General features: G+C 44.8%; 1 protein-coding gene across 1 annotated transcript in view; it reads left to right on the forward strand.

The window, feature by feature from the left end:
- RASSF3 (Ras association domain family member 3) overlaps positions 1–25,201 on the forward strand; it is a 49,627-nt gene that overhangs the window by 18,426 nt on the left and 6,000 nt on the right. Inside the window, exon 2 of the mRNA XM_083844353.1 lies at positions 24,944–25,051. Within this exon, the coding sequence (XP_083700479.1) occupies positions 24,944–25,051 (108 nt within the window). The remainder of the gene's footprint in view (positions 1–24,943; positions 25,052–25,201) is intronic.

Below are 25,201 nucleotides of genomic sequence, written 5' to 3' on the forward strand. Positions count from 1 at the left end.
GCTCTTGCCCCAGACAGTCCAGAGCCTGCCCAGTAGAGAAGGCAGCCTGCTTTTGAACTCAGTCTTGGAAATGCTCGTGGTAAATGAGTCTTGATGTTACGTTTTCCCCCAGGCTTGTGTGTTTGTGCAGTGCAGAGGTTACCCCTCTCCCCCTCTCCCCTGCACTGGGGTGCTGCAGGACCCTGTGCTGGGCTGCTTTGGCCGGGAAGCTCGTGGGTTAGCTGTCCTCAGCAGCACGCTGCTTCTGGCAGGAGTATGAATGCCTGCTTTCCACTGACCGTTCAGATCACAAGGCAAAGATAAAAATGGACTGATACATCTTTAATGAGTTTATAAACCTCAAAGGATCCTGCTTTCTTTTAAAGCAGGCAGCTGGCTCTTGATTCCATGCTTTGGCTTTCCTTCGTTGCGTACTCCTCCCTGACTCTTTTATGTGATATTGGAGCTGATTTCCAATAAGGAGTGGGATTTAGGAATGGTTTTTGGAAGCAAGGTGGTTTGTTTCTACAGAAGTAATTCTCTGGAACAGCTCAGACTGGCAGTCCTCTGTGCTTGGAACAAGCCACGAGTACCTTTTGTGAAAAACCTGCGTGCAGGTCCTTTTCTCTGTGTGTGGCAGAGACCGATGGACTGTTCATCAGACCACTTACCTCCAGGTGAAGCAAACCTTGGAAAAGCCTGTGTTAGGAAGAACAGATCAAATCCATCTTCCTCCTAATCATGCCAGTCTCTTCTAGTCTAAAGCGAAAGGAATGAAATGTCTTGGTCTTTGCAAATATCTGACCTGAGGAAACTTCATCGTTATTTTCTTTTTCACCCAGCAATTATGTAAGAGTGACGGGACTGAGAACTTTGCGGTTTATAAGCAAATATACAAAATGTTCTTCTGTTTAATGCAGTCTTTTATGTTTTAAAAGGAAAAAAAATGATTTTAAAGTTCACGGATAACCTAGAGTTTAGTTGTAAGCAACAGCCACTGTGTCAGAGCAAAGGATGCTATTTTTTTCCTCCTCTTTGCTGCTTTTACCACTTCCATCTTTGGAAAACAGGATTCCTTTCGAGTTCTTTGTTATTGTAAGAGGCTGGTTACATGTCTTAGCTGGATCATGCAAATGACAATGTTTGTTCTTCGCAGCGAGATGTTAGGAAGCAAGTTGAATTCCTACCTTGCTTTTAATTGTACTCTGGGGTAGCAGTAAACTGAGAAGCTGTTAAGGAAAGCTGCTGGATTTATAGTATCCGTAAAAATACCTCAAAACAGGAAAGCAGTTTTGAATAAAATAATAGAATATTCAAGTTTGTCATCCAGCTGAATTTCAGTATCTTCTGCACGCCTGCCCTTTATAGCCGTACTTCCTTTCCAAGTGAGGATGTGTTGCTTTATTGTCACATCCAGTCAGTTGCATGACTTTGATCCTTTACAGCAATATGTTTCATACTGCAGGGTGGCTTTTAAACACATCATTTATAGGCAAATGCGTGAAGCACTGTAGAAAATTTTAAACTTTAAGTCTGATGAGAAAGATTAATAAAGGCAATACTTGTGAATGCCGAAGCACAATCTGACACTTGCAGTTCTGTAATTTTAAAATACTCCCTGGATAAGCATCTCCCTTGACTTGTTCCCAGTAGCAACTGTTTTTAATGTTAATAGTCAAAGACTGGACATGTAAGATTGCATTTACATTCGTTAAGAGTGCCTTTCTGAGTAAGCATATGAAAGTTTTGGAATGCTTGGGACTTTGTGACTTTGTAACGCCATGAAGGCACGTGGTCATCCATGTCATTTCGAGGAGGGGTTTTCCCATACTACCGTTCTTCACTGTGGGCTCCGAGTCAAAATTCGACTGGTGCTTATTTCATAGATACGACAGCTGACCCTTGCAGGAGAGCCGGCGATTCGTTGTGTTAGCTGGCTCTGGTTGCAGAGGAGATGTGTCTTCTGACTGCAGGAGCATTATGGACTAGCGTTGGGAAAAGCACACACGCTTGGCTCCACTTCGGTGCAGAGGTAACCTGTGTAGGTTGTCAGCTCTGGGTGAAAAAAAAATTAAAGCGTGTGTGTTTGTCCAAGTTGGAAGGTGCATGTTGAATTTCTGAGGCTGTCAGATGTCCTCTTTCAAAACCCACATAACTGTGTTTGAAATCCGGATTCCTTTCTGGAGCTGACCCTTATATTTAAACTTATATATGCCGAGTTTTTGCCTCACTAATTTTCTCAGAGAACATTTAAAAATGTTCTCTAGGTGCAGTATGGACTCTTCTCATACCACACAGTAATGTAAAGGATTCCAACACGAACTAGGGTGTGTTGTCTTTCCAGTTTTGTGTGGAAATGCCTTTAACTTCTTGCTGTTATTGAAGCAACCAACCCAGTATCCATAAACCTTGCTTTAGGATATTTGGCTCACACTGCGTGAGTAGGTCAGGAAGTAAGTGATTGGGTAGAGCAGCGTGAAGCTGCTTAAACATCTTACATACTGTCTGTGAACCAATTCCTGTGCTGCTTGGACCTTGTTTTGCTAACTTAGTGGGAAGCTGCGCTCATTTTTTCTCTTCCTCCAGATTTAATTTCCAAACAGGTTCATGAGCCGAGGGACTGAATAGATGCGGAGAGCTGGGCGAGAGGTGAGACCTCATGGTTAAAGGGAAGGGGGGTGACATACCTCATTTTTCCTTAAGAGCAGCAAGTTGTGGGGTTGTGTCGCACCGCCTAGGAAAACTTTACACTCTTGTTTGACCAAGTCTGGGTGATAACGCTGTAGTGTTTGCTCCATAAAGCAAATAAGAGCCGTTAAGAGCATGGTGTGATGTGAATCAGGGGCTGTGTCGTCCAGTGTAAAACCGGTTCCTTCAACCCCTCGCTTGCGCCAGTATGGCTTTTGGGAAGGCTGTAAGATCAGGGATCCTCAGGTCTGCAAGCATTCTCTTTCTTTTGAAAAGTTCCAGTGAGAGCGTGTCCTTTCCAGAAGTGACTTGCAGTGCACGCCTCAGTTGACGCCCTAATGCATACCTAACGGATCCATCGAAGCATTTGTCATCTCACCTAGTCAGACAGAGGAGAACTCTTAGCAAAATTAAGCTAGCAGTTGGTAACATACTGAAAATAACAGGAAATCTATCTTTTTATTTTAAAGCACAACCAAGCACAAATCGAGGTAAAGCTACCACGTTTTCCATGTATTCACATTCACTTTTGCCACTGCAAGTGGCAGCTGATCGGAGAGAAAACGTGTTTCCTTGTTGAAATCTAACCATTCACTGCTCAGTACCCAGGAAATGTGTATTAGCAGGTAATCTACGCTATGCAGAAGTCACTCGTAGGCATGCAGAATTTGTCAGGCAAAGCTGGCTTAAGTATGTTTTGTGAAGTGTGAAGTACACCCTAGTATCAAACTTGCAGCAACTAATGCAGGGTTTGTTTCCTGCACTGTTGCAGGCACACCATGTCGTTAAACATAGCCAGATTTCAAGGATTAACTTTCAAATTCAGAGTTCTTTTAGACTTTGCTGTGCAAATAAATGTTGTTACTGGTTTGTCTTTTATAGAAGGGATTAAAGGATTTTTTTTTCTTCAGTGTAACTGACAGCTCTCTGTGGTCTTGTGCCTTCCGAGGAAGTTCATGACAACTGCAAACACTTGACACCTATGAAAATCAGGCTCCGTATCCTTTAAGTTCAGAAGAGCCTTTTCATATTCTGACCTGTTGAAGGTGATATTAGAATAAAAGGTTATTTGAAAAAAAGCATTTGAGGTCTGTAAGTCTCAAATTTAGCACTCTGTTTAGCTTATTCTTTTTAAAACGCCTCCTAAAATGGCCTAGCTATTGGGACAGGTACTTTCAAACAAAATGGACTTGACAGCAGTGCTCTCTTCTCAACATGTTTCACACGTAGCAATAGAAACAACCTCACTTGTGACTTGTCCTTTAATAAGAAGTTCCTCAGTGACACCTGATGGCTTCCTCCGAGGCATTTAGCAGGCACAGTATGTGCAGTCTAGAGGTGGTGGCTGCCTCCAGGTATTTGAGGATGTTGGGTGAATTAAAGCACACCTTTGTAGGAAAAGAATCTGCTTTCCATTCCCTTCTTACCATGCAGTTTAAATCGCTCCAGGTTTTTAACTACAGAAGAGTGAAGTGCTTCTTTTTTTCCTTGGCTTTCACCAAGTGGGGAGAGACACACTCAGCTCTGTCTTTATTAGCTAGCAGCAACCAGCTTTGCTGTTTTTCTGGTACCCTAGGTCACCAAGCTTTACTGCCTCTGGTTTTCTTTTTGCTTGGACTATTTTGTGACCGAAAAAGCTCTACAGCTTGACCTGACAGTCTGCTGACTTGTTGCAATCAGTTTTATTTTATCTCTGTTTCCTCTTTTGCTCCTTACGCAGCGTGAATAGTATCTTTAAAGAACGGAGGATCGGAGTGCTGGTTTTGCAGGCTGCTGCAGCTTACCTTCTGTGCGCTCTGAGAGTGCCCCACGAAGGGGCAGGAAGACAGCAGCTGCTGGAGGAAGATCAAAGGACGCTGTGCTGAACCAGACGGCGGGGCAAGCTGCAAGCAAAGGCAGAGCCTTCCCTGCGATGGGGCTGGGCTCCGGAGAGCTGCAGCTCAGAGGCGTAGTGCTCCGTTTCTTTGCCTTCTCTCTGTAGCGAGCCCTTACCCAGAGCTGAGGAGAACTAGCTGTGTGACTACTGAGCATTTACAGTGGGACACGACAGAAATGGCTTCCTGACCGCATATTTAAGGCTGTGTTGGTTTGACTGTGCTAGCAGGCAGTTCTGTTTGACGTGGCGGACCGTGTCCATTGCAGTTTCATGAGAGCACTGCAGCGGTGAAGCTCCTTGTTGGGAAGTGCCCATGCCGTAGGAACAGTGGCTCTGCTTGCCTTCAACTCGAAGCAGCAGCCTTCGCGACTCCTCCCCAGCCCTACTTGGCTGTTTTCGTGCTCCCCACAATGGTTTCTGCTCGCGTGTGTCTCGGGTGCAGCAGCCCTCAGCTTTTTCCACCGGGGCTCCCCCTCGGTGCTGGTGCCCTGACTCAGCCTGGGCTGGGTGCCTGTCTCCAGCTCAGCCCTTTCATCTCCTCCCTGCTTGCTTACTGACTCCCTGTGATCTCCGGCACCTCCCGCAGCCGCTCCTTTCCCTTGGCAGATAACAGCCACTCGGGCGCTCCCCGTGCCGCTCCTGGCTCCCGGGCAGGTACTTGCTGCCCGGGGTACTCCCTGTAGCTGCTTCCTTCCCCCCAAACACCATTGTTTCCATCTCGCTCCCCGTGGGGCAGGTCAGATGATCATCTGCACTTTCTTTCTGACACAAGGTATTTTGGGGACAACCGGCCAATTTACGTGCGGGGAGTCTGTCTTTCTGAAGTTCTGCATCAGAGGCCGCTGGTTTTTGCAACCAGGGGAATTGGGGGACCCTTCGTTCACGTACAGCGTTGGTGCAGCCACACTGTAGGTTGAGCACGTGCACTTGGGCTTCCCACCTTCCCTAGATCTACCCCAAGGAGGCGGGCGAAGAGGCGATTGCTCTGTGGGTGGCTGAGAGATGGCCTTCACAGCCCTGCTGGTAAAGCAAAATGTGTTAGGAGAAGCCTCTCCCGTGGGAGGAGGCTGTCAGAGCGCCCCACTCCTTCCTGCTCCAGGAGGAGGAGATGCGTTGAAACTCTGTGTCATTCCACAGGTGCTGTCACTTGGGTGGTGGCTGCGTCTCGCCTTGTGCCAGCGGGATGCCCTGCCTTTCTGACCGGCTGGCAGGTGCCCGGGACTGCGATATCCTCATGCACGGTCCCCTTTTTACTTCGCTGCAGTTCGGGAAAAGTTAATGTTCCATCATCTCCCCGTGCATGCCTCAGCCCAAGGGTTTTCTGTGGGAAAATAGCAAAATCAGGGCAATGGCAGGACTTGCAAAATGCTGAGAAACTCTTACTGGCTCTGCAAGATACAGGAGGACACGTTTCCTCCGTTGTATCTAATTCCCCGGGATGTAGCTGTGTGTTCGTGCTGCTCAAGGCAGAATTCTCTGAATCGTACAAGAGAGGCCAGTGAGAGGAGTAGTAGCATGCCTTGGGGGATTGTATGGTTTAAAATACATCTCTGCTATAAATTGCAACAGATGGCAGTGGGACTCTTTGAGGTGGAATTTTATTCCAATAGGCCTTTCAAACAACTTTTTTTTTTTTTCCCCTCCAGCCTCCTCATCAATGCAAGCTTCTGGAAGAAATGTGAAAATGACAAAGGAAGTTTAACTTTTTTTTGTTGGGTTGGTTTGCAGCTTCAAGTGAAAGGTCATAGGAACTTCAGCTCTGTGGTGCCAGATGTAGAGCTTTGCCTCTACCAGTACTGCTCTGTTCTATTACCCAGGCTAGGGAAATGTTGTAAATGGCAAGTGTGCAAGTGGGTTTTTACGGAGCCTCTGCGTATTTTTAGCTTGTGCAATGCATGTTGTAGGATCTGCATTCTCTTCTCTCATTAGTGTTCCTTTCAGTGAGGAAAAGATCTGTATTGCAAGGGGTTTAACTCCGCTGCTTAGCTGCAGGCTATATGTTTGAAGAATTGTCTGAGGATTGCCCCACAAGCCAGGTTCTGGTCCTCCCAGTGCCCAGGAGCACAGAAGCTGTCCCGTTAGTTTCCAGCCAGTAATCTTTCATCTGCTCAGGAAGGGCATCCTGTGCTGTTGGGTTCCGGGCAGTATCTCATTACCCCATGAAACTTGAATGCGGTCTTGAACTCTTGACCAGACACCTTATCTGCTCGTGCTTTTCTTTATTATCCTTTTAAGTGGTGGTGTTTTTTGTTTGTTTGTTTTTGAATATCCCGTGCAGCAAGATGGATGGCAGTTCAACCAATTTTTCTTTGAGGTCACTCTTTATTTGGTCTCCCTTCTTGGATAAGGTCATATATGTCATAGGCTTAACCTCCTGCATTTCTCTTTGTTCTGTTCTGTGTGTTCAGACAGAAACGATGCCTTTAATTATTTTTTGCTCTTTATAGAAGGCTGCTAATGCTTGCTGCAGTTGAATGGCAGGTTTTAGGAAAGATGAATTTGTCCTCCTAGAAGGCTGTGAATAGAAGTGGTAATTCTTGCTTTTCATTTTGCCCTGGCCAGATAGATTCATTCTCATGTTCCATAAGCGTGTAGGATTTGCAGATCTCTCCTGACCTGTCAAAATGAGAGCCAGCTGTAATAATTTCATATCTGCCTCTTGGGTTGAAACAAGATCTGGCTTCTGTGAAGGTTGTCATATTACTTGGAGTGCCAGGCTTTCTTTGAGACAGTCAAGGTCTCGTTGGCCATTTTTTTTGTGTGTGTCTCAAACTAAGACCTCTGAACTGTTACTCTCTAAAATGTCTTCCATAAGCGTGGTGGATTTGCCCAACTTTCCCCAGACAGGGCCTGAGAAAACTTGTGCCGCTGCCTTCCCTGCGGCCCTTCTAACAGAGCTTTGAAACAAGCTGGGGGGCTTTTTAACAATAAAACACAATGACTTCAGATTCAAGACTTGTACCTGAAAGTTGTTGGCGAAACTTGAACGGGAGAGGGGAGAGTGGCCAAGTCTAGCTAAACTTGAGGTATCTCCCATCGTGTCTGCTGGTTGAAGGATGGCATGCTGAAAAACAGAGGAAGGCATCAGCAAGGATAAGGAAGCAATTACTAGATGTTTCATCAGAAATAACTGTGTGAGTAATAACTAAGACGTATATAGTAAAGCAAGAAAACGTTTTCAAGACATTTTGTGAGGAAAAGCTAAATAAACTTCTTCTCCCAAGAGAGGCGCTCTCGAAAGAATTGTTTAAAACAGTTTGGTCTGCTGCAGTCTATTTTAAAAGGGGATGGGGGGGGGAAATCATGATCTCTGTTTGCAGTGTTTCATCTGGTCCTGTGGTTATTTTTTCATTCAAGCCCAAACTCCCACGTCTTTTAGTTTATCATAAATCTTGTGAGAATAAATAGTTGTTTAGAGGAATTCTTGTTGAGGTATGAGATATATATATATATATGCCAGGGCTTAGTCATGTACAGTCAAGTATAACTGTTCTCAGTGGCCTTAAGTGTACAGTTTCATCATAGTCTTCATAGTTTTTTTGACAAATCCTAGCTCCATGGCACTCTTACCCTGGATTGGACATTCTAGGTAATAAAATAATTCTTAGTATAAATGACCACATTAAAGCATGTGTTTGTTTATTTTTAAAAACACAGGATAACTAAGTCAAGTTGTCACTGGCTTGGAAAAGCCAGAGTTATTCCTCCTCCTTGTCTGTTTGAGTTAGGTTACAGCTCTTAATTACGTTATTGCTTGCCAGCATCCCTCCCACAGACTCCTTCCCTCATCCAGGACGCAGAGTGTGTGGTGCTGATCTTGATGAGTCTTTCCCCTTCTCCTTATTGTGGAAAAGGTGGCATATGGCCATAAATTTCCTGCAAAGCACTCAGAGCTTGCTTTAAAAGAATTAATCATTTCAACGTGGATTTTTTTATTATTACGGTATTTCACAAATGTTTGTGAACATGCCTTCCAATAATAACACATTAACAGTTTCTTCCCATCTGCAAATGCACTGCCACTCATGGTTCTGGCTTTAGGATGTCCATTTGGCGCTAGGGCTGAAGTATGTGATTCCTGGCTGTTCCTCCCCGCAGATCTGTCTGGTTAGCCCAGCCGCGGTTCAGGACCCGCTGTGCCTGATGCAGCGATACAATTCCCTTTCCGTCTTGGGAGGTGAAGCATAGGGAACGTGTGAGTAGCCATGCGAAGTCACAAAAGCAAGGTCTGTGCAAACTTGTAGCACCCCCAGTGTTCTGTGGCATGGGATTCCACAGGTTAACTGTGTTACACACTAAAAGCAGCCCATCTTTCTGTGCTTTTGCCTGCCTCTTGCTGTCGTCACTGGGTAGGATTCAGCTCTGAGCTGGAACACCTACGGGCAGGTGTGTGAGTGCATCTCAGCAGCACTGCTGGCAGAGGAGCTCGGAGAAATGCAGCTCGGCACCAAGTCAACGTGTATGGGGTTGGATTCAGTTGCCTAAAGCAGAGGTATCCTGTGCCATTTTGGGTGCTGTGGGATGGGTATCCTGCCAGGCCTCCGGGTGCCACTTCGTGACTTGCAGGCATCTTGAGTGCAAAAGGCATTTCTGAATTACGGCACGTGGGTGAGAGGTGTCTCCTCCTGCCCACTGCATCAGCTCGAATGAAAGGGAAACATTTGGGGTGTTTTGATACAGATCTGTGCGCTCCCCTTGTTTTGTTCCCTCCTCTGTATAGGGAAAATGTCTTCTGATCTGGTGCTTTCTGACTTAGGTCACAAGTCAGCTCCCCTAGAAGGAGAGAACCTGCCATTAGCAATCATCCGTGAGTATTTTTCTGCTTAAAACTCCATTTCTGGCCAGAGATGGGATCCCTTTCTGCTGAGCAGTATTTATCCGAGAGGTTCCTGCCTCCTTCGCTGGACTGCTTCCAGTTTCTGCAGTAAGGGACCTTGCAGACCGGGCTTTATTCCCAACCTCACAGTCACAGTTGCTTAATGAAGAATTGCCACAAAATACTTAAAATGCTTGTGTTTGCAAGTGCGTGAGGAAAACAGTATTATGTGGAGCGTGAAGAAAAACAATACTGTTTTTCTCAGTACCGTAAATGAATAAGCTTATTCTGAGGTTTTGTTTGGCTGTTAATGAAAACAAGTATAGCAGTGCTGCTCAGAAAGATCTGTGCGTTTACTGATTTATTTAAACAGTAGGAGGTCCTTGAATTAAGCAACGCTTACAAACCACTGCTGTACACATCTCCTTCAGGATACAGTCCTGACTTCTTGTGCCTGTGCTACCTTTCCCCACTGGTTCCCTGTCATCCTTCTGGACTCCGTAGCTCTCCCTTGTTGGTCACAGCTGCTCCAGAGACACTAAACTGAATTTATGTTGCGGACAAAATAGCCTTTTCCTGCAGCTTTTCCCTCCGCTGTGGCTGAGCAGTCTTGGCTGAAGTTTTGAGAGGGAGAAAATGTATTAATATGCAGTATTGTGAACCTTGGCTCAGGCATTTAGCACTGATCGAAGTTAAAATCAAGTGAAAAATGTCTGCTACAGTTTTAGTCAATGTGTATTTATGCACTTGGTTTCATTCATAGAGGTAGTGGTTTGTGATTTTTAAATAATCTCAAATCACTGTTACAGCTCACACCCAAGTGTCAAATTTGCATTTGTCCACAGAAAGCATCTTTTGTAGCTTTCCATAGCCCTATTTATAATGAAATGTACCTAAACCCATCACTTAGTGGTCATGTTCAAATTCGTGGTACAGGTGATAGCCTGCTCTTGCTCAGCACTTCACTCTCCAAGCACGTAATTAAAGACTGCTAGATTAAACGCTTCTCCTTGAACCTACGTGTGTGTTCATGGCAAAAATTGAAATGGTCTTCATTCCCGATTTGAGTGCAGGAGTGAAAAACACTGACTTTCCCCATCATCCAGCTGCAGAGAAAGTAAATCAGAGGCCTCTGAAGGGGCCAGGTGTCCCTTGGCAGCATTTTGATGGCTCTTGTTTCTAATAAGCAAGCTGCAGTTTCTAAGTCTGTCTGGGTGGGGGGAGGAGAGTTGTGTTGTGCTGTTTATAAACCTAAATGAGGATGGTTGTGCTCTCTTAGCTCCTCTTTCTTATGTTACTTTCTAGTTTTCAATCTTCCTACAGAGGATTTTTTCAGTGCTTTTTGTGCTCCAGAGCTACCAGGATCATGCGGTGATTTAAACTGCTTGGATCAAGACACAGCTAACAGCGAGGTGCTGGACGTGGTCAGACATCACGTTTTGCAAACAGCTGTTGTGGTGGAAGGCAGCCGTAGCCCTTCTGCAGGAGTAGTTTTTCTGAACTGAAGCAGTCAGATCTGGAAGATCTCACAGTGTTAGAAAAGTTGATGCGAAAATCTAGAATCCTATTGCCAGCATTCCTGATAATTCGGTATTTCAAAACATCCTCTTAAGCAGATACGTGGCACTTAATGTAAACCGAAGCGCAAGAATGCTGAGATGATGGTTGCAGAGGTAGTGTTTCTGTGCTATGTGTAACGTTTCGGAAAGGGTTTGCTCAGCCTGCGATGTACAGCTGATTTGCGAAACATTCCCAGGAATCTCCAGTTGTGCTGACATTACTCTCAACCAGCAGAAACATGCAGAAAGGTTGCAGGGAGGGTAGGAGCACTGGCTGGGAGGAATCCCGATAAGCATTTGATGACCGCAGTCCGTGGCCAAGAGGGCTGGTACGGCAGCACCTGTGGGAGGACAGCCTCTGCCCCACCCAGGAGGTTGCAGAGCACATCACCACTTGGAGCCGGCAGCTGGCCGCTTACCTATCACCAATATTATGTATTACTAGCACGTAATAAAATAATCCACTTCTGCGGTGGAAAACAGTCTGTTACCTGTGTTATTGCAAAGTCTGAGCGAACAAAAACGACGGCGGGACTCCTTCCCCAGCAGCACGCCTGCCTGCTCACACGCACAGGAATTCCCCTCAAAGCATTTTAAAATCAAATGGGGTGTGGGTGTCCTGCGTGGGCAGGGAAAGCAAAGAGCCACCGTCAGTGGACACCTGGGGTGTCCTGAGCAGGAAAGGAGCATAGCTCCGTGGCTGGCTCGGTTCTGTTGGAAAAGGTGAGCGTCTCTTGTCTAGACTTACCCTTCGTGGCTCCGGGTGCTCTGGGAGGCCGTGGCCCTGGAGCAGGCCCTGCTGGGCACCACCGCTACCACCCATGACACCGTGAGTCCGTGGGAGGGTGGCTGGGAGCAGGTGTGCTTTCATTTCGAGTATAATTATGCGGCTGTGTAAAGCTGCTTGGGAGTACGAGTCTCCTCGTAGCACCAGCGGTGTCAGGATGGTGCTGGGTTTGATCAACGTCATTCCTTGGGATAGGAGTAAGCTTCATATGGCTTACTAGAAATGTGGCATTTCCCAGTCTGGTGAAGCCTGTAGTATGTTTGGGGCTCTTGTTATTTTTCCAATAATGTAAATTACTAAGACGTACTGCATTGAGAAACTGCATACAGAATGTGGCTTACTGAAGCAAAACCGGGAGGTGTGGTGGCATTGCAAGTTGTACTCCCCACAGCATTATCTTTTCTTAGGATCACTTGCATCCTTTGTAGTTCGCTTGTTTATATTACCTCTGCTCTTTTTCTGAAATGCTGATTTTATAATACTACAGCCAGCTGCGGCTGGCTTCTTCCCACTTCGCTTCATAAAAAACATTTGATTAAAAGCACGTAATAAACTCCCTTTAAAGTCCCACTGTTTCCACACTTTGATGTTGGCATGTTATTTTTTGAAAAAAACAACAAAACACAAACATGTCTTTCCTGTGTGCACACATGTGCTTCTGTGTGTGTCACCTTGGGATGTTTATGGAGCCTGTGTAAGTGACTATACTTAATTACTAACAAATAATCTTAGTAAAGTACGATTGCGTGAAAAATCTACTGATTTTATTAGCACTTACAAATGAATGGTCCTAATAGTCAAGGAACGGGTTCTGCCATCTTGAGAGAACTTTCTTAGGCCCAAGCATGCCTTGTAATTTATGTGTAAATGTGACAATTTTTACTATATTACTGTAACTTATAGCATTCATAATACAGGTCACTGAGATGGAAATCATTGTTTGGATGCTAAATGAGTGCCTTTTTAAAACAAAACCAAAAAATACCAGCCAATGCTACCTGAATACTTGGTATTGTTCTGTTGTCTCCAGCAGGCAGGTCTGCTCCCTGCTCCATATTTTTATAATATGGTATTGCCTGGCCAAGACGCTGGGTAGGAAACGACAATGTGTTCCTTTCCCCACATGCGATTAGGCGTTACGGAAAAGTTTTCACGTGAACCTGTAACCTTTGCTAATTTGGAGAGTTTCTGCAGTCAGGTTACACAAGGGAGCTGCTGGTAGAAACCTGATCAATTTCAGTCTTCTGGCCAAACTGAACGAGTTTGGAACAGAAGAAAAAAAATAAATATATTTCTTAAAATTGTTACAGGTTTGGTTTGGACATGTAAGGCTGAGGTCCCTCACACGTGGCAAGCCTGCAGTTGGAGGGGCCTTGTTACCGGGACTGCGTTACACGTTCCCAGTAGAAGAATCAGTATGAACCAACTGGTCTGTTCACAGGCCCAACGCTTCTGTCTTTGTCAGGAGTTACAGATATATTCTCGTTTTTTTTCCAGCTTTAAAGAGATTCCCCTTGACTATTTGTTTTTGAAGTACACGTGTATTTATAAAGTAATGCCTTTAAGAAAGGCATTCTTTGATTACTTAACAAAGATTTTTAGGTTAGGACAGTATTTTCTGTTAGAGTACAGGAAATGTTAATGGCAATATTTCGGGGACTTTTAATAAAAATCCGTTTGTGGTTTTGCTTTGTAGGATTTGTTGTTTATCTAAATGATCTTTGATTCTACTGTTCTCAGCTTATCCTGTGCCTGCCTGTGAGGTGGTGACCTGTGCTTTTCAGTGTGCCCTGCCTTCTGAGGGTGTTTGCTGGGGGTTGTGGTGGGTCCTGACTCTCCCTGTGCTCTTTAACAAGTATGGTTTTTTTAATGGGAAAAAAAAATAGTAGACTCTCTTCTCCCTCCACCTGAAATGGGTATCAGTGCTAACAGATCTCACGTCTTCATGAGCTTCGTAATTACATTTCCTGAAACAGAAGTTGAGGCTAAGGAAAGGTGGAGTAACAGCAGCGTTTCCTTGTGCCTGTAACATCCTGCCCATAAAAGCAGGGAAATAGCTGTTTGGAAAGAAAAAAGAGAACAACTTCTGAACTTTGTTGTAAAATCAACACATTCTCCCATTTGCTGCTTAAGAACAAAGCCTGTAAGTTTTTTCCCCTTCTCTGGTTTCCTGGTGGCCATTCTCCAGCATGGCAAAATAACTTGCGTTTGGAGTCGGGCCATGCAGTCAGGTTGTAAGCCAGCAAGCCCTTTTCTCCAGGGCAGGCTTAGTGCGGTTCTCCTGACCTTTCTTCAGAAGAACAGTTTTGTTTATCCAGCTTTCCAGTGGGATACTCATTAACCATGTTTTAAGGTCTTCTGTTCACACCTCCTGTGAAAGCCTACTCATAGTGACCTCCTACTCCTTACTTCTTCTTGCCCTGTGATTCTCTTCGCTGCAGACCTGAGTGGTGGTTGATTGCACAAACTGTAACCTTTTTGTTACCTTGCTACAAGAACCAAGACACAAAAACACTTTCCCATGCTAATTCTTTTGTTTTAGATTGTCCCAGAGTGGATTTCTAAAAGTTGAGGCATCTGGGTTCATTTGTGAGAAATAAATGCGTGTGTATTGTGGAGAAACAAGTTCATACTGAAACTAGGCAGTCGGCTACTATTCAGCAAGTGTATTTTTGCAAAAAGGGCTGAGTCAGATAAGGTTGTGGCAGATTTCCATTTTTGTAATGGTACTAGTGTTTTTTGTCTTTCTCCTTAGAGAACGTACGAGTTGTGAAGAAACTTGTCCTTTTTTCAGCCCCACTCTGCTCACAACTGAAGTGTTGGGTAGCCTGTTGAGATGTGCATCTGAGGTCCAGATACCTCCTGCCTTTACCTACTTCTCAGCGGAGCCCTGTGACTGCATTCATCATCTGCAAGATGAAAATAACTTAAACCAGGGAGCTGCAGCAGTGTGAAAGACTGCCTCGAGCCCTTTCTTTCTTTCTTCCTTTTCTTTTCCTTCTTGCTGGAACTGCAGTTGAACCTGAGCTCTGAAGCTTCAGTGAGTTCAAGCTGGAACTTGAGTCAAATCGAACCCAGGTGGGAAAAAGAACAACAAAAAAATCTTTTTGCTGCAGCCTTTAGATAGATAGATCATTGACTAAAGGGGTTTGGGTGCTTTTATTTTTGCTTCCTCCCAGCATTTGACATCTTTAGGCTGGAGATGTCAAGGAAAGGTGTAAAATCCTATCATTAAGGTTAATGTAAGTTGCAACGTAGCAGTACATGGTGGTGGTGTTGAGATGGTTGCCCGCTTTACCCTCCACCCCTTTCTTTTTTTTTTTTTTTTGTAATACCGAATTGAATTTTTGCCAGATCATACCTGGCAGCAGTAGGTGAAGCTAATGGTTGTGCTGTGCTTCTTCAGAAATGTCTTTGGGCTACTATCCTATTTTTAATAAGACATGAGGCTGTACAGAAGGGTGCAGTCACTACACAATTAGTTGTTAATGAAGTATACCAGGGGATCTAAATTTTCTGGAGTGTAAAGGGAGAAAAATCCTTCATACAAGCTAGTCTGCAGGGGTGTCTCCTTTTGTTTGCTTTTTGTGAAATACCTCGTTTGGATGCCTCTTTGAAGAGACTGGTAGCTTCTTTGAAGAGACTCCTTTTTAATATTTCTGTGAAAGTTGTGTAGACAGTTAATCACACAAGGTACAGTGAGAAAGCTAGTATTGGAGTAAAGATATTTCCCGTGTGCTATTTCATGAAAATCTCTCTTTTTCTGTTAAAAAAAAAAAAAAAAGAGAAAAAGAGCTGCAGTCACTGAAAACTTTATCAGGCGTGGTGTTAGTTTTTGTCTCTTACCATCTGATGTGTGGGTATAAAGCACCGGTTACGTAGGTTGACTGTAAATGCATATGAAAGCCTTGTCATAATCATATTCAACATACTAAGAAGATGCTTAAGCTTTTTAGTGGCCTAGAGGATGTATGCTGTTAAAGACAACAGTGATTGCTTGCAACTTTTTTTCCCCCTAGATTATTGTGGGATTTTGAGGCCTTCAGAATGTGGACTTCAGTTGTACTTGCTCAGTTTCGTGGGGTTTCTTAAGAAGCACATGTGGTCGGGGAGGGCTTTTTCTGTTCAGAAAAGCTTCCAATGCGAGGTCAGCAGCAGATGAGCCAAGAGAGACCCAGTAGCTTCCTCATTTTTTTTAGGAAGCTGTACGTTCCTCAGTGAGGAACTCACCCTCATGGTCAGCATTTGCTTGGGAAGACCACGGGTCTGTTTGAACAGCACTGTTTTCATTGCAGTGGCCTTGGTCAGGGAAAGCTGTCTGTCAGGGTTGTGCTGTATCAGAAGAGGCAATGTATTGCATCATGCTTCCACAGTCAGAGTGACTACTGCGCCCTTTTTAAGAGCTTGTGTTATTTTTCTTTCAAGTAGGAGAAATCCAAACAGAAATGATGGGCTTGTTGGGAACATGACCATGTGCAGACTCTCCATTTCTAACCCAAGCCCTGAAGCCGGGCCTAGGTAGGAAGCCATGACTCTTTCTTGACACAGGCAGGCTTTGTCATATGGCTTAAAAAATGCTTTGATGACCCAGTCTGTGAACTACCCAGCCAAACCTGGGAGGGGATCGCTGCTCTGAAGGTAAAATGGCTCAAAAGCCTGGCCCAGCACCCAGCTCCTGCTCGGAGGAGGCTGACGGCCCAGCGGGCCTCAGACTGGAGAGTGGGCATGGGGAGAAGATGGCAGATCTCCGTCGGGCTGGCTCTTCCCCCACAGTACTTCCCCAGGAGCCGCTGGTTGTTTTCCAGTGCCAGTTTTGATGTACAATGTCGATAGCTGCATTTGAAAACCGGGGGGGCGTTGCTCCAAGCAGCCTCTTCCTGCCTCCTGTTAGATGGGTCCTGCTGGATTTCCTTTCAGGTTCACGTGTAGATGCTGTGGGGCAGTGACCGAGGGTCCTAATGTTACCTCATTGTCTGATTGCTAGCTGGATGAATAGCTCAGCTTTCAGACGATGCTTAACCTTCTTTTCAAGATACACTAATTAGACTTCTACGCAGTGTCTTGTATAAGCTTGTTTCCTAACTGCCTGCTGAAAGCTAGATTTTGTTGTACAGGTCTCAGAGAGGCTGGCAATCCATTTTACTTCATTAAACTCCTTATCTGCTTAAATAGTCAGCAATCAACTCGCACGTTTTCTGTAGAGAAGACCCGAAGGAAGGAGGTTATTTGATGTTTCCTGCATCTAATTTTAGTAGATGTAATTTGCAGAATTGAAGCAGCTGTGAAATGTTACTTAACTCATGTAATGTATTGCTTTTAAAATGTGTCATAATATGAGAAAAAGAGTGCAAATCTGCATAAAACCTGCTGTGTCTTTGTGGATAGACTAATGCCAGCTGTTGAAGACTATTCTTCATATGGTTGGTTTTCACTCTAAACAAATGACCGCCTTTTAAAAACTGGGTTGCGTGCCAGTAGTTAAAGTACAGCCATATAGGGTATGGCAGGCTTTGTAACTAGGGGTTTTCAGAGGTGAGGTCATGATAAACTTAAATGAAACTTCAGTAATGTTAAAGTCACCAACAAATAGATTTCTTTTGCTGTCCTTCCTTTCACAATGCCTGAACGTTAACCGTGTTTATATTGCCCCTGTTTAAAGGAAAATAATTTGTTAAAATGAATAAAAGGAAGTTAGTTAAAGTTCGTGTTTTCTTTCTCCGCTGATTAAAAGCGTTCACCATATAAACATATGAATGTTTACATCAGGGAGGTCAGGCAGGAAAGAAAATGCTTCGCTTTGCCCTTTCATTAGCATGCCAAACCACATGGTGTGCTGGTACTTGGGGGGAAAAACTGGAAGTAGTCAGAAAGTAACAAGCATTTATTGACTGGAATGCCTGTACCCTGTAAAATTATGCCAAAACTGTGGTAGTTGCTGGTGGCTCTCTTTGAACATGGTGAAGGTGCCCTGGCAGAGGCACCAAGGTGCATCACAGGTATCTTAGTTAAGGATTTCTGGCAGATCTATAGTGTTCAGGTTATTAAATAAAGATCACCTGTGCTTTGGTGCACCTGTCGTGAGTCCTGCATGCAGCTCTGCTCACCACATCTCAGGAGAGGCACGCTGGAGCTAGCTGCCCTGCTTAAATGACCGAGAGACTGGAGCAGCTGTATCAGGAGAGAAGACTAAGGAGTCTGGGGCGCTGCATTTTGGAGAGAGGGAAAAAAGTGTATGATTTCAGTTTACAAAATCACAAAAAATGATATATAAACTGATGTGAAACTTGGGTTCACCATGTCCTATAGTATTAGGATTAAGGGATGCCCAGTATTCATAACAGAAGTTTCCTTTTTTCTCAACAGAAGATCGGTTTAAAGCAGATGACAGTCCTTCACACTGCAGTTGTGAATTTCTGGAAGTGGTTGCCACAGGAGGTGCAGGGACGGGCAGCATCGGCAGGTTCACAGAGGGTTTGTGAGCTTGCATAGGCAGCAGGTCCATAAATGGAGACTAAAAGCACTCGGAAGGGAGGTACCCTCTGCATTCCTGCTGCAGCAGTTGTGGATGCCAGCAGAGAGGCTGCAGGAAAGGCTCACGTGCTCTCTCGAAATAGCCTTCATTTCTGCTGCCATTGCAGGCGGAATACCAGGCTGAATGGACCCTACACCTGACCCAGGCGGGCATTTCTGCTGTTGCTGCCTCAGGAAGACATGGTGCAGGTTGTTCTTACTTGCTCTGTTAGGATAAATTATTTAAGACTTGAGTCAGCAAAGCCTGTGCCGAAAAACAAAAGTGTTTTGGACTGCTTCCCTGCCCGGTGTGCCACTGAATGGAGGGTGGGAACTGGGTCACACTGTGTGCGGAAAGAAAAAGGTACTGAACAGGATACAGAGGTTATTCTGCCTACATCATCCATCCTGTCAGAAAATGCCCCATTCCCTGACCCAGAGAACAGTGTCAGCCTGTTCAGGAGGACACAAACGTTTCAAGGTGCAGCTGCGTGAGAAGGTGCTGAGCTTAGAGCTCTGTCTGTTTGCCTTTTTTTTTTTTTTTTTTTTTTTTAGTTTGGGGTGGGGTATTTTGTTTTAATTTGGCTGTTTCCTCCATGCTTTTCTGGATGTTGGTGTGTCTGACAATTTGTGGATGGAGATGACCAGTATCCACCTTGATTCTCAGGCTTTCTAATGAAGGGTGCGTCTTCTGAGTGTGGATAGAAGGAGAAATTGCTGTTGCTGGCAAACCTGCTTTGCTCTCAGGAGAGTTGAGATGGGGAAAAAACACAATGTTTGTTTCTAAACCATGTAATTGCAAGGTTTATTTTCTGTGGAAGTGCTGGCAGATTGTAGGAAAAGGAGCATTTTTTTCTTGTGAAAGAAGCTATTGAGATAAAAGTAATTTCAGTGTTTTCTTCCCTGTATTCTCTACTAGGCTTCTGTTGTATGATGTATGTTAGTTAAATCATTTCTTAAATGCAAACAGGATGTAAATACTATGCATTAGCTTCATTTTTTTATTACTAAAGGAGATGTAAATATACTTTTTCTTTTTAATGTAGATTTGGCTGCATTTCTCATTTGACAAAAAGCTTTACTGCTTTAACTCAGAAATGATTCCTAGCCATGATTTACAGCAAGATCAGCGCATCTTCATTCATTTGACTGAATCATGGTTCGCTGTATGTGTGGGATTAATATGATGTGTGAGGACAGGGGATAGGGACTGCTATTGCTTAAAAGTTGGCTTGAGCTGCCGCAGGTGTTCAGTTGTTTAGATTTGTTACAAAACTATTGTAATGTTCCCAGGATAGGTTTACCTTTTGTTCATTCTATTTTCCTTTGTCTATCAGGCCAAAAAGTTAAGAGGAACTTGATTTCCCATTCCTCAAAGGTACTAAATTCCTAGAAATTTTGTGGAAATAGGTTAGATAGAGGAGAGGCAGCTTCTTGTATCACCCTATAAATAGAAGTCCATAGCAGCAGTTTGGGGAAGCTGTGCATCTGTCTCAAGTCAAGGATCGTGAGGAAAAAGGCTTCAGGGCTTGGGGTATTTTTTTGTTTGTAGAACTGTATCGTAGCCTAATTCCATAGCAGCTTGCTAGTTGTTGAAGTTAGAGCTTTCTCTAGGCTTTGGCAGTAACCGTGGGACTTGGACTTTATGAAAGTCCCAGATGTGGTGTGATTCTTTCCTGGGACCACGACTTGACTTGCAGTTCATTTTAATTGTAGTCTGTGCACTTTTAGTTGTGCTCCTTGAGGATTCGTGATGAACTGGTCTCTGTAGGCTTTGTGCTGGGCATAAGTGTAAGAAAGAGAGTGATTCTTCTCCAAACTTCTGTCATGCAATAAATGAGATGTGGGGGGGTGTGGAGGGGATAAAGAAAAAAAAACATTTTCTGCCATTTTTGTGGAGAGGAAGCTCAACTGTGAAGAGGCATTGCCTCATGAGTTTTAATGAAAGACCAGCTACTTCCCTTGGGAAAACAAGAGCACTTGCCTCATTTCCTTCTTGCTGGCAGCTGTTGCTTAGGAATTTCATTCGCGAATGAACTGCTGCTTTGGTGACCTGAGAAATGGTTTTAATACGAGTGGCCATCGGTGGTGTGCGCTGTAAGCACTGGGACGTACAGCGTGATTTTCCCAGGAAGTTAACAGCCTGTACTGGAAGTAGTGTTTTGGACCCAAAGACGCAATCCGTACGGATTCTGATGTATTCAGCTGTCTTCTTGAGATCAGATTTTTATCTTTCACATCTGTGCTGGGCTGAGGAAATACCTGGTAGCATGACAAGCAGGGAATGGAAGGAGACCAGGAGCTCTGATGAGGAAAACACACTTAATTGGGCTGGGAGGAGGAAGCGCTGACGACATGGCAGCCATTGCTGAGAATATCATCTGGCTAAGTGATGGAGGAGCTGCACCTACCTCAGGTTTGGTTTTTGATTTTGACCAGAATGACACGGAAATGTTTGTGCATTGGTTTGTATGGAAAATCCTTTTTTTTTTTTTTTCACACATGAACTGCTCTGCTGATTGCGCTTCCGCAGTGATTGATACGCACACGGATCTGTGGCTAGGAAACTCATCGCCAGGCCTAACTTTTGCAGAAAGGCAGTTTTGCAGTTCCCAACGTTCAGATTTTGCTAGGTGTGCGGGCTGGGTGTTTCACAGGGGGCTGGGATGCTCCGGGAGCCATATCGGGGCTGGCAGAGCGTGCCTGCGGGGCACGGGGCTGTGGAGGAAATGGCGGCTGTGTCCTGGGCTGGGTGAGCCGCCAGGCGACACGGACTGGTTTCGGCTCTCGTCAGGCCAGGCAGAACCCATCACAAGACGAGGCCGTAAGTACTTAGCTGTAACATCTAAATCTCACCTCTGAAATGCCTTCTTTCCCTTGAGCTTCGTTTGAAATGCTTGAGGTCGGAGGAATTGCTTTCGCAGCAGTCCCACGCAGAGCGGGTGTGACTTGAGCCACTCGGCGGCCATTTCGGAACAGCGTGACGTGAGCGTATTGCGAAGCCTGGTGGAGATGTGTTTATTACTGCTGCTGCTCTGCTGTTGTTGGGTGCCTCAAGGTCTTCTGCAGGTGGCAGGTTTATCTGCTGCGATAGCGAGGTGGAATTTGATCTGCTGAACCTATGCAGAGATATCAGAGGAGGTTTCCCTGTGGTGCGTCTTGTTACGATGTGACACGTAAGTGAGGAAATAAGAGAGTCCTTGAGTTTGCCAAGTCCTTCCCCACCCACCTATAGGCATACTGGTCAAGGATTTGTTTGTTTTAACTCAAGACATGGCTAGACAGCTGTGTGGCAACAGCTAAGTGTCACAGAGCCACTGAGAGCGATTCAGCTCTGGGAAAAACTGCATACCATCTCACCAAGAAGCTTTACTTGCGTGTTGGTTAAGTGTAATTAGGAAAAATTAAAATACACGGGTGCCTCAGGTCTGTGTGTGGTATTGAATGATAAGCACTGTGCACAGCTGACCCAGCGAATCATAGCGGTCCAAGGCTTTGTGTCCGTGATGGGCTCGGTGAGGTATGCTTCTGCGGGCTTTCTCCTGACGGCAGCCATGTGGGGCTTACTCAGTCCGTGTGACAGCGGAGTGATTCTTCGTGCGTCTGGCAGGCGAGGAGGTCTCTTTGCTTGGTTGAAGCACATTCCCCCCTGCATGCACAGCCAGAGCACCAGAGCTTTTGTTTGGGAGTGGGAGACTATCTCAAGGCTCATTCATGAAGACCTCGGGCTTAGGTTTCCCGTTGCAATTAAAGGCGTGTTTCCTTTTCTGTGACTGATGTCCTCACTGCTCGCACTCTCTGGCCTTGATCAAGGATGGCGGATCGGGGTGAAAATGATTACTAAAGTAAACAGGGTCTCTGTCTCTTATGTGTAATGATTTTTCTTGAAAGGATTCAAGTCTATTCTTTAAGGTTTAAATCCTCAGTAGTCTTTTTTTGTATTCAGTCCATAGTTTTGCATAACATACATGCTGTTAAGACTAGTTGAGGCACAGACTCTGGTGGCTCAGAAAATGAGTTATAGCGAAGTTTGTTGCCAGTGTACTACAGAGTGAAGTTCTCTCAGCTTTTGCGTAAACAGGGCTCTATGTTTTCTGTCTGCTGAATTAAACTTTGCCAAAATCGCGTGGCCCCAATGCAAGGAGCCAGGAGTTGCAGTGGCACGTTCAAGCAGGGAATGGTATGCAGCTCCGTGAGGGAATGATGCATCCCCCAGTGTCGCCAGGCTCTGCGCAGCCCTGTAGGGAGCCACCCCTGGGAAGATGGTCACCTCTTTCTCTCCCTGTGTTCCCATCTGTTTGTTTTTATTTTTTTTTTTTCCTTCATCCCTCTTTTACTTTTGCAACGTAGACAGGTTGTTTACTTGCTGTGAGCCCTGGGAACTTCTCCTGTTGCCATTAAAGGCAACACCTTCTTTCTGTCATCTCCAGTTACAAGACCTTGCTGCCAGATTCAGCCTCTTAAGGTGCCCAGAAATTAATGTGATGATGTTACTGAAACAAAGGTTGAGGTTTAAGCAAAGGAAAGGTCTGTTTCCTGGTTAGTGTTTTCTCGTGATGGTGCTGCTGTGGATGACTGTGGTAATCACGATGACAGCTCCGACAGGGTAGAGGAGAGAGGTACCTGCTTGAACAATCACCAGTGAAATAATGACAAATATTAAAGCTGAGGTGTCCATTATTGGAAACTCAATATTGAAAGTATGAGCAGATTGGTGTGAACTCCACAACATGCTCGTCTGTCAGAAAAATGAGTCTTGGCAAGTATCTATGGTTAGGGGCTCGTCTTTGGCTGCAGAGGCCAGGAACTTTCTGAGTTAATCTTTGGGTTCGTGAAAGCAGTCAGATAGATGGTAAATGCTCTGTCAAGTTTGTATGGCCAGTGCTGGCCCATTCTCACAACAGTGTTTGAAGACGGCATTCAGAACACCTATACGTCCAGACTCTGACTATGGGTCATTGCTTTTGGTACTCATCTTGAGCATTAAAAAAAACAAAGATATCTACTTTGATGTCAGAGGAAAAAAACCGACAACAAAAACCACACTTACAGTTTTGGTTTTTATCTACTCATTTGCTCCCAAATTGAGCACCACAAAGCTGTAAGAGCCCCTGAGGAGATGAAGAGAGAAGTTGAGATGAAGTTGTATTTGTAATAATTATGGCAGTTTGGGGGAAGGGGAAAGATGACAAATAGAAGGGTAAGAGAGATTAATTTCTCTACTGAGACTGAAGACTTGGATTCTGAAGCCATTTAGTAATTTGCTGTTTTGTAATAGATTAGGTGGGGTTTGGCGACTGTGCAAGATGCTGCACATGCTTAGTAAGAGTTGTGCTTGAGGACTGAATAGGAGAGCTGTCTGGCTGTGTTCCTTTTTGCCTCAGTTTCCTGATCTGTGAAATAAAGGTGTGTTCTCTGTGTTACGCAGGAAATCAGCATTTGAGTCCAGATCAGAATTCAAGGTTTCTGGCTCCCAGTTCTGCACTCAGGCCACGCCTTTCTTTTTTATAGCTATGGGAAAAAAAGTCAGCTCCAGCATGTCATTTAGTAAAATACCATATAGGAAAAGCAACCCTAAGCCCAAAGGAGCTAAAACCAGCCGCTTTTAAATTAGGAGACGGAAAGATGTCTTGCACAGTCTTTCTGGGAAACGGCAGCCTTCAGCTCCCCGCCAGCTGTGGTCATCGCTGGGGTAGCTCCCGTGCGAGTTGTCCTAAAGACGTACGGGGCTGGGCACGGCAGGCAGGGACCTCCTCTCCTAGGGTAAGCTCCGGGAGGATGCGCTCGTGAGGACAGACCGCGTCGCTGCCGCTTGGCCCCTCGTTCGTGCAGTGAACGCGTGTCGCTGTGTTCGGCTGTGCCCTGAAAGCTTCGAGCCGCTGCTTCCCCCTGTCCGAGCGATGTCTTAAGTCATTAAAGCTGGGAGCTGAACCTCTTCCATACTATATATGGCCTTGGTGCTCATGGTGGAAATCGGAGTGTATTTATAACGCTGGTTTGCTGCAGCGACGTGGATTGGGAACAAATGTTTGTTTGGATAAAATCCAGCTCCAGGGACTGGTTTTACTGCTGCATTAAAATCCGTAGCAAGCTCATAAAAGCAGCAGTCAAAAATCGAGCGGGGCCTTCCCCATGGAAAAACCATGAATTTGGTGTAACGTGATACAGCTAGAGAGTTACTCACGATGGCTCACGTAGTAGTCAGCGGCCCAGTGCGTAGCGTGCGGTCTGTCAGGCTGGAATGCGGGGATGCTCCTGCATTGTTGGCACACTTGGGGATTGCTGGTGTTACTTGTCGGTACGTGCTGCTATTTTTATATGTATTCTTCTGTTTGCTTAGAAATACCCATCTGTGCCCTAAGTAATATCTGGTGAAAAATTGCAACTGTTTTCTTAACAATATTGCATAGCATTGACATGAGCGAATCGGGCCATAAAGCGAGCTGAGCTGTTTTACATACTGCTGATAAATATTTGAATGGAAACAGTTGGCAAAAAAATGACCCAAGTGTCTTTGGGTGTGTTGATTTGACTGTCTCTATTCAGTTCAAGTGCGCTACTCAATTTGCCTAACTTGTTAATACTTTCTTTTGCTGTACAGATAATTAATATCCATTGAGCTTCTGTGAAGTAATTATTACTTGGACTGAGAACGCTCATATCCAAAGTCATAAAAAGATTGCTCTTCGCTTTGTTTTCTAAAACCGCTCTTTCTCTTGTTGTTGCAGGATGTTCAGAAGGAGAGAGAACCTCATGTTTATCTCAGTAAAGAAGAAGTTAAAGAGAAAATACAAAGCTATAATTCATCTGTCACTGATAAATTAAAGATGACCTTGGTGAGTTTTGCATATGATTACTGTAACTTATGTTAGGAGCAACTGTGTGGTAACTTTGTAGTGAATTATGAATCATTTTATTCTTAGCATCTCACATATGAAACTGTCTCTGGTTTAACGACTTTGTAGTAGGCTTTCTCTTAGATCTGG

The sequence above is a fragment of the Anser anser genome, assembly GCF_964211835.1.
Source record: "Anser anser genome assembly, chromosome: 1".
NCBI lineage: Eukaryota > Metazoa > Chordata > Aves > Anseriformes > Anatidae > Anser > Anser anser.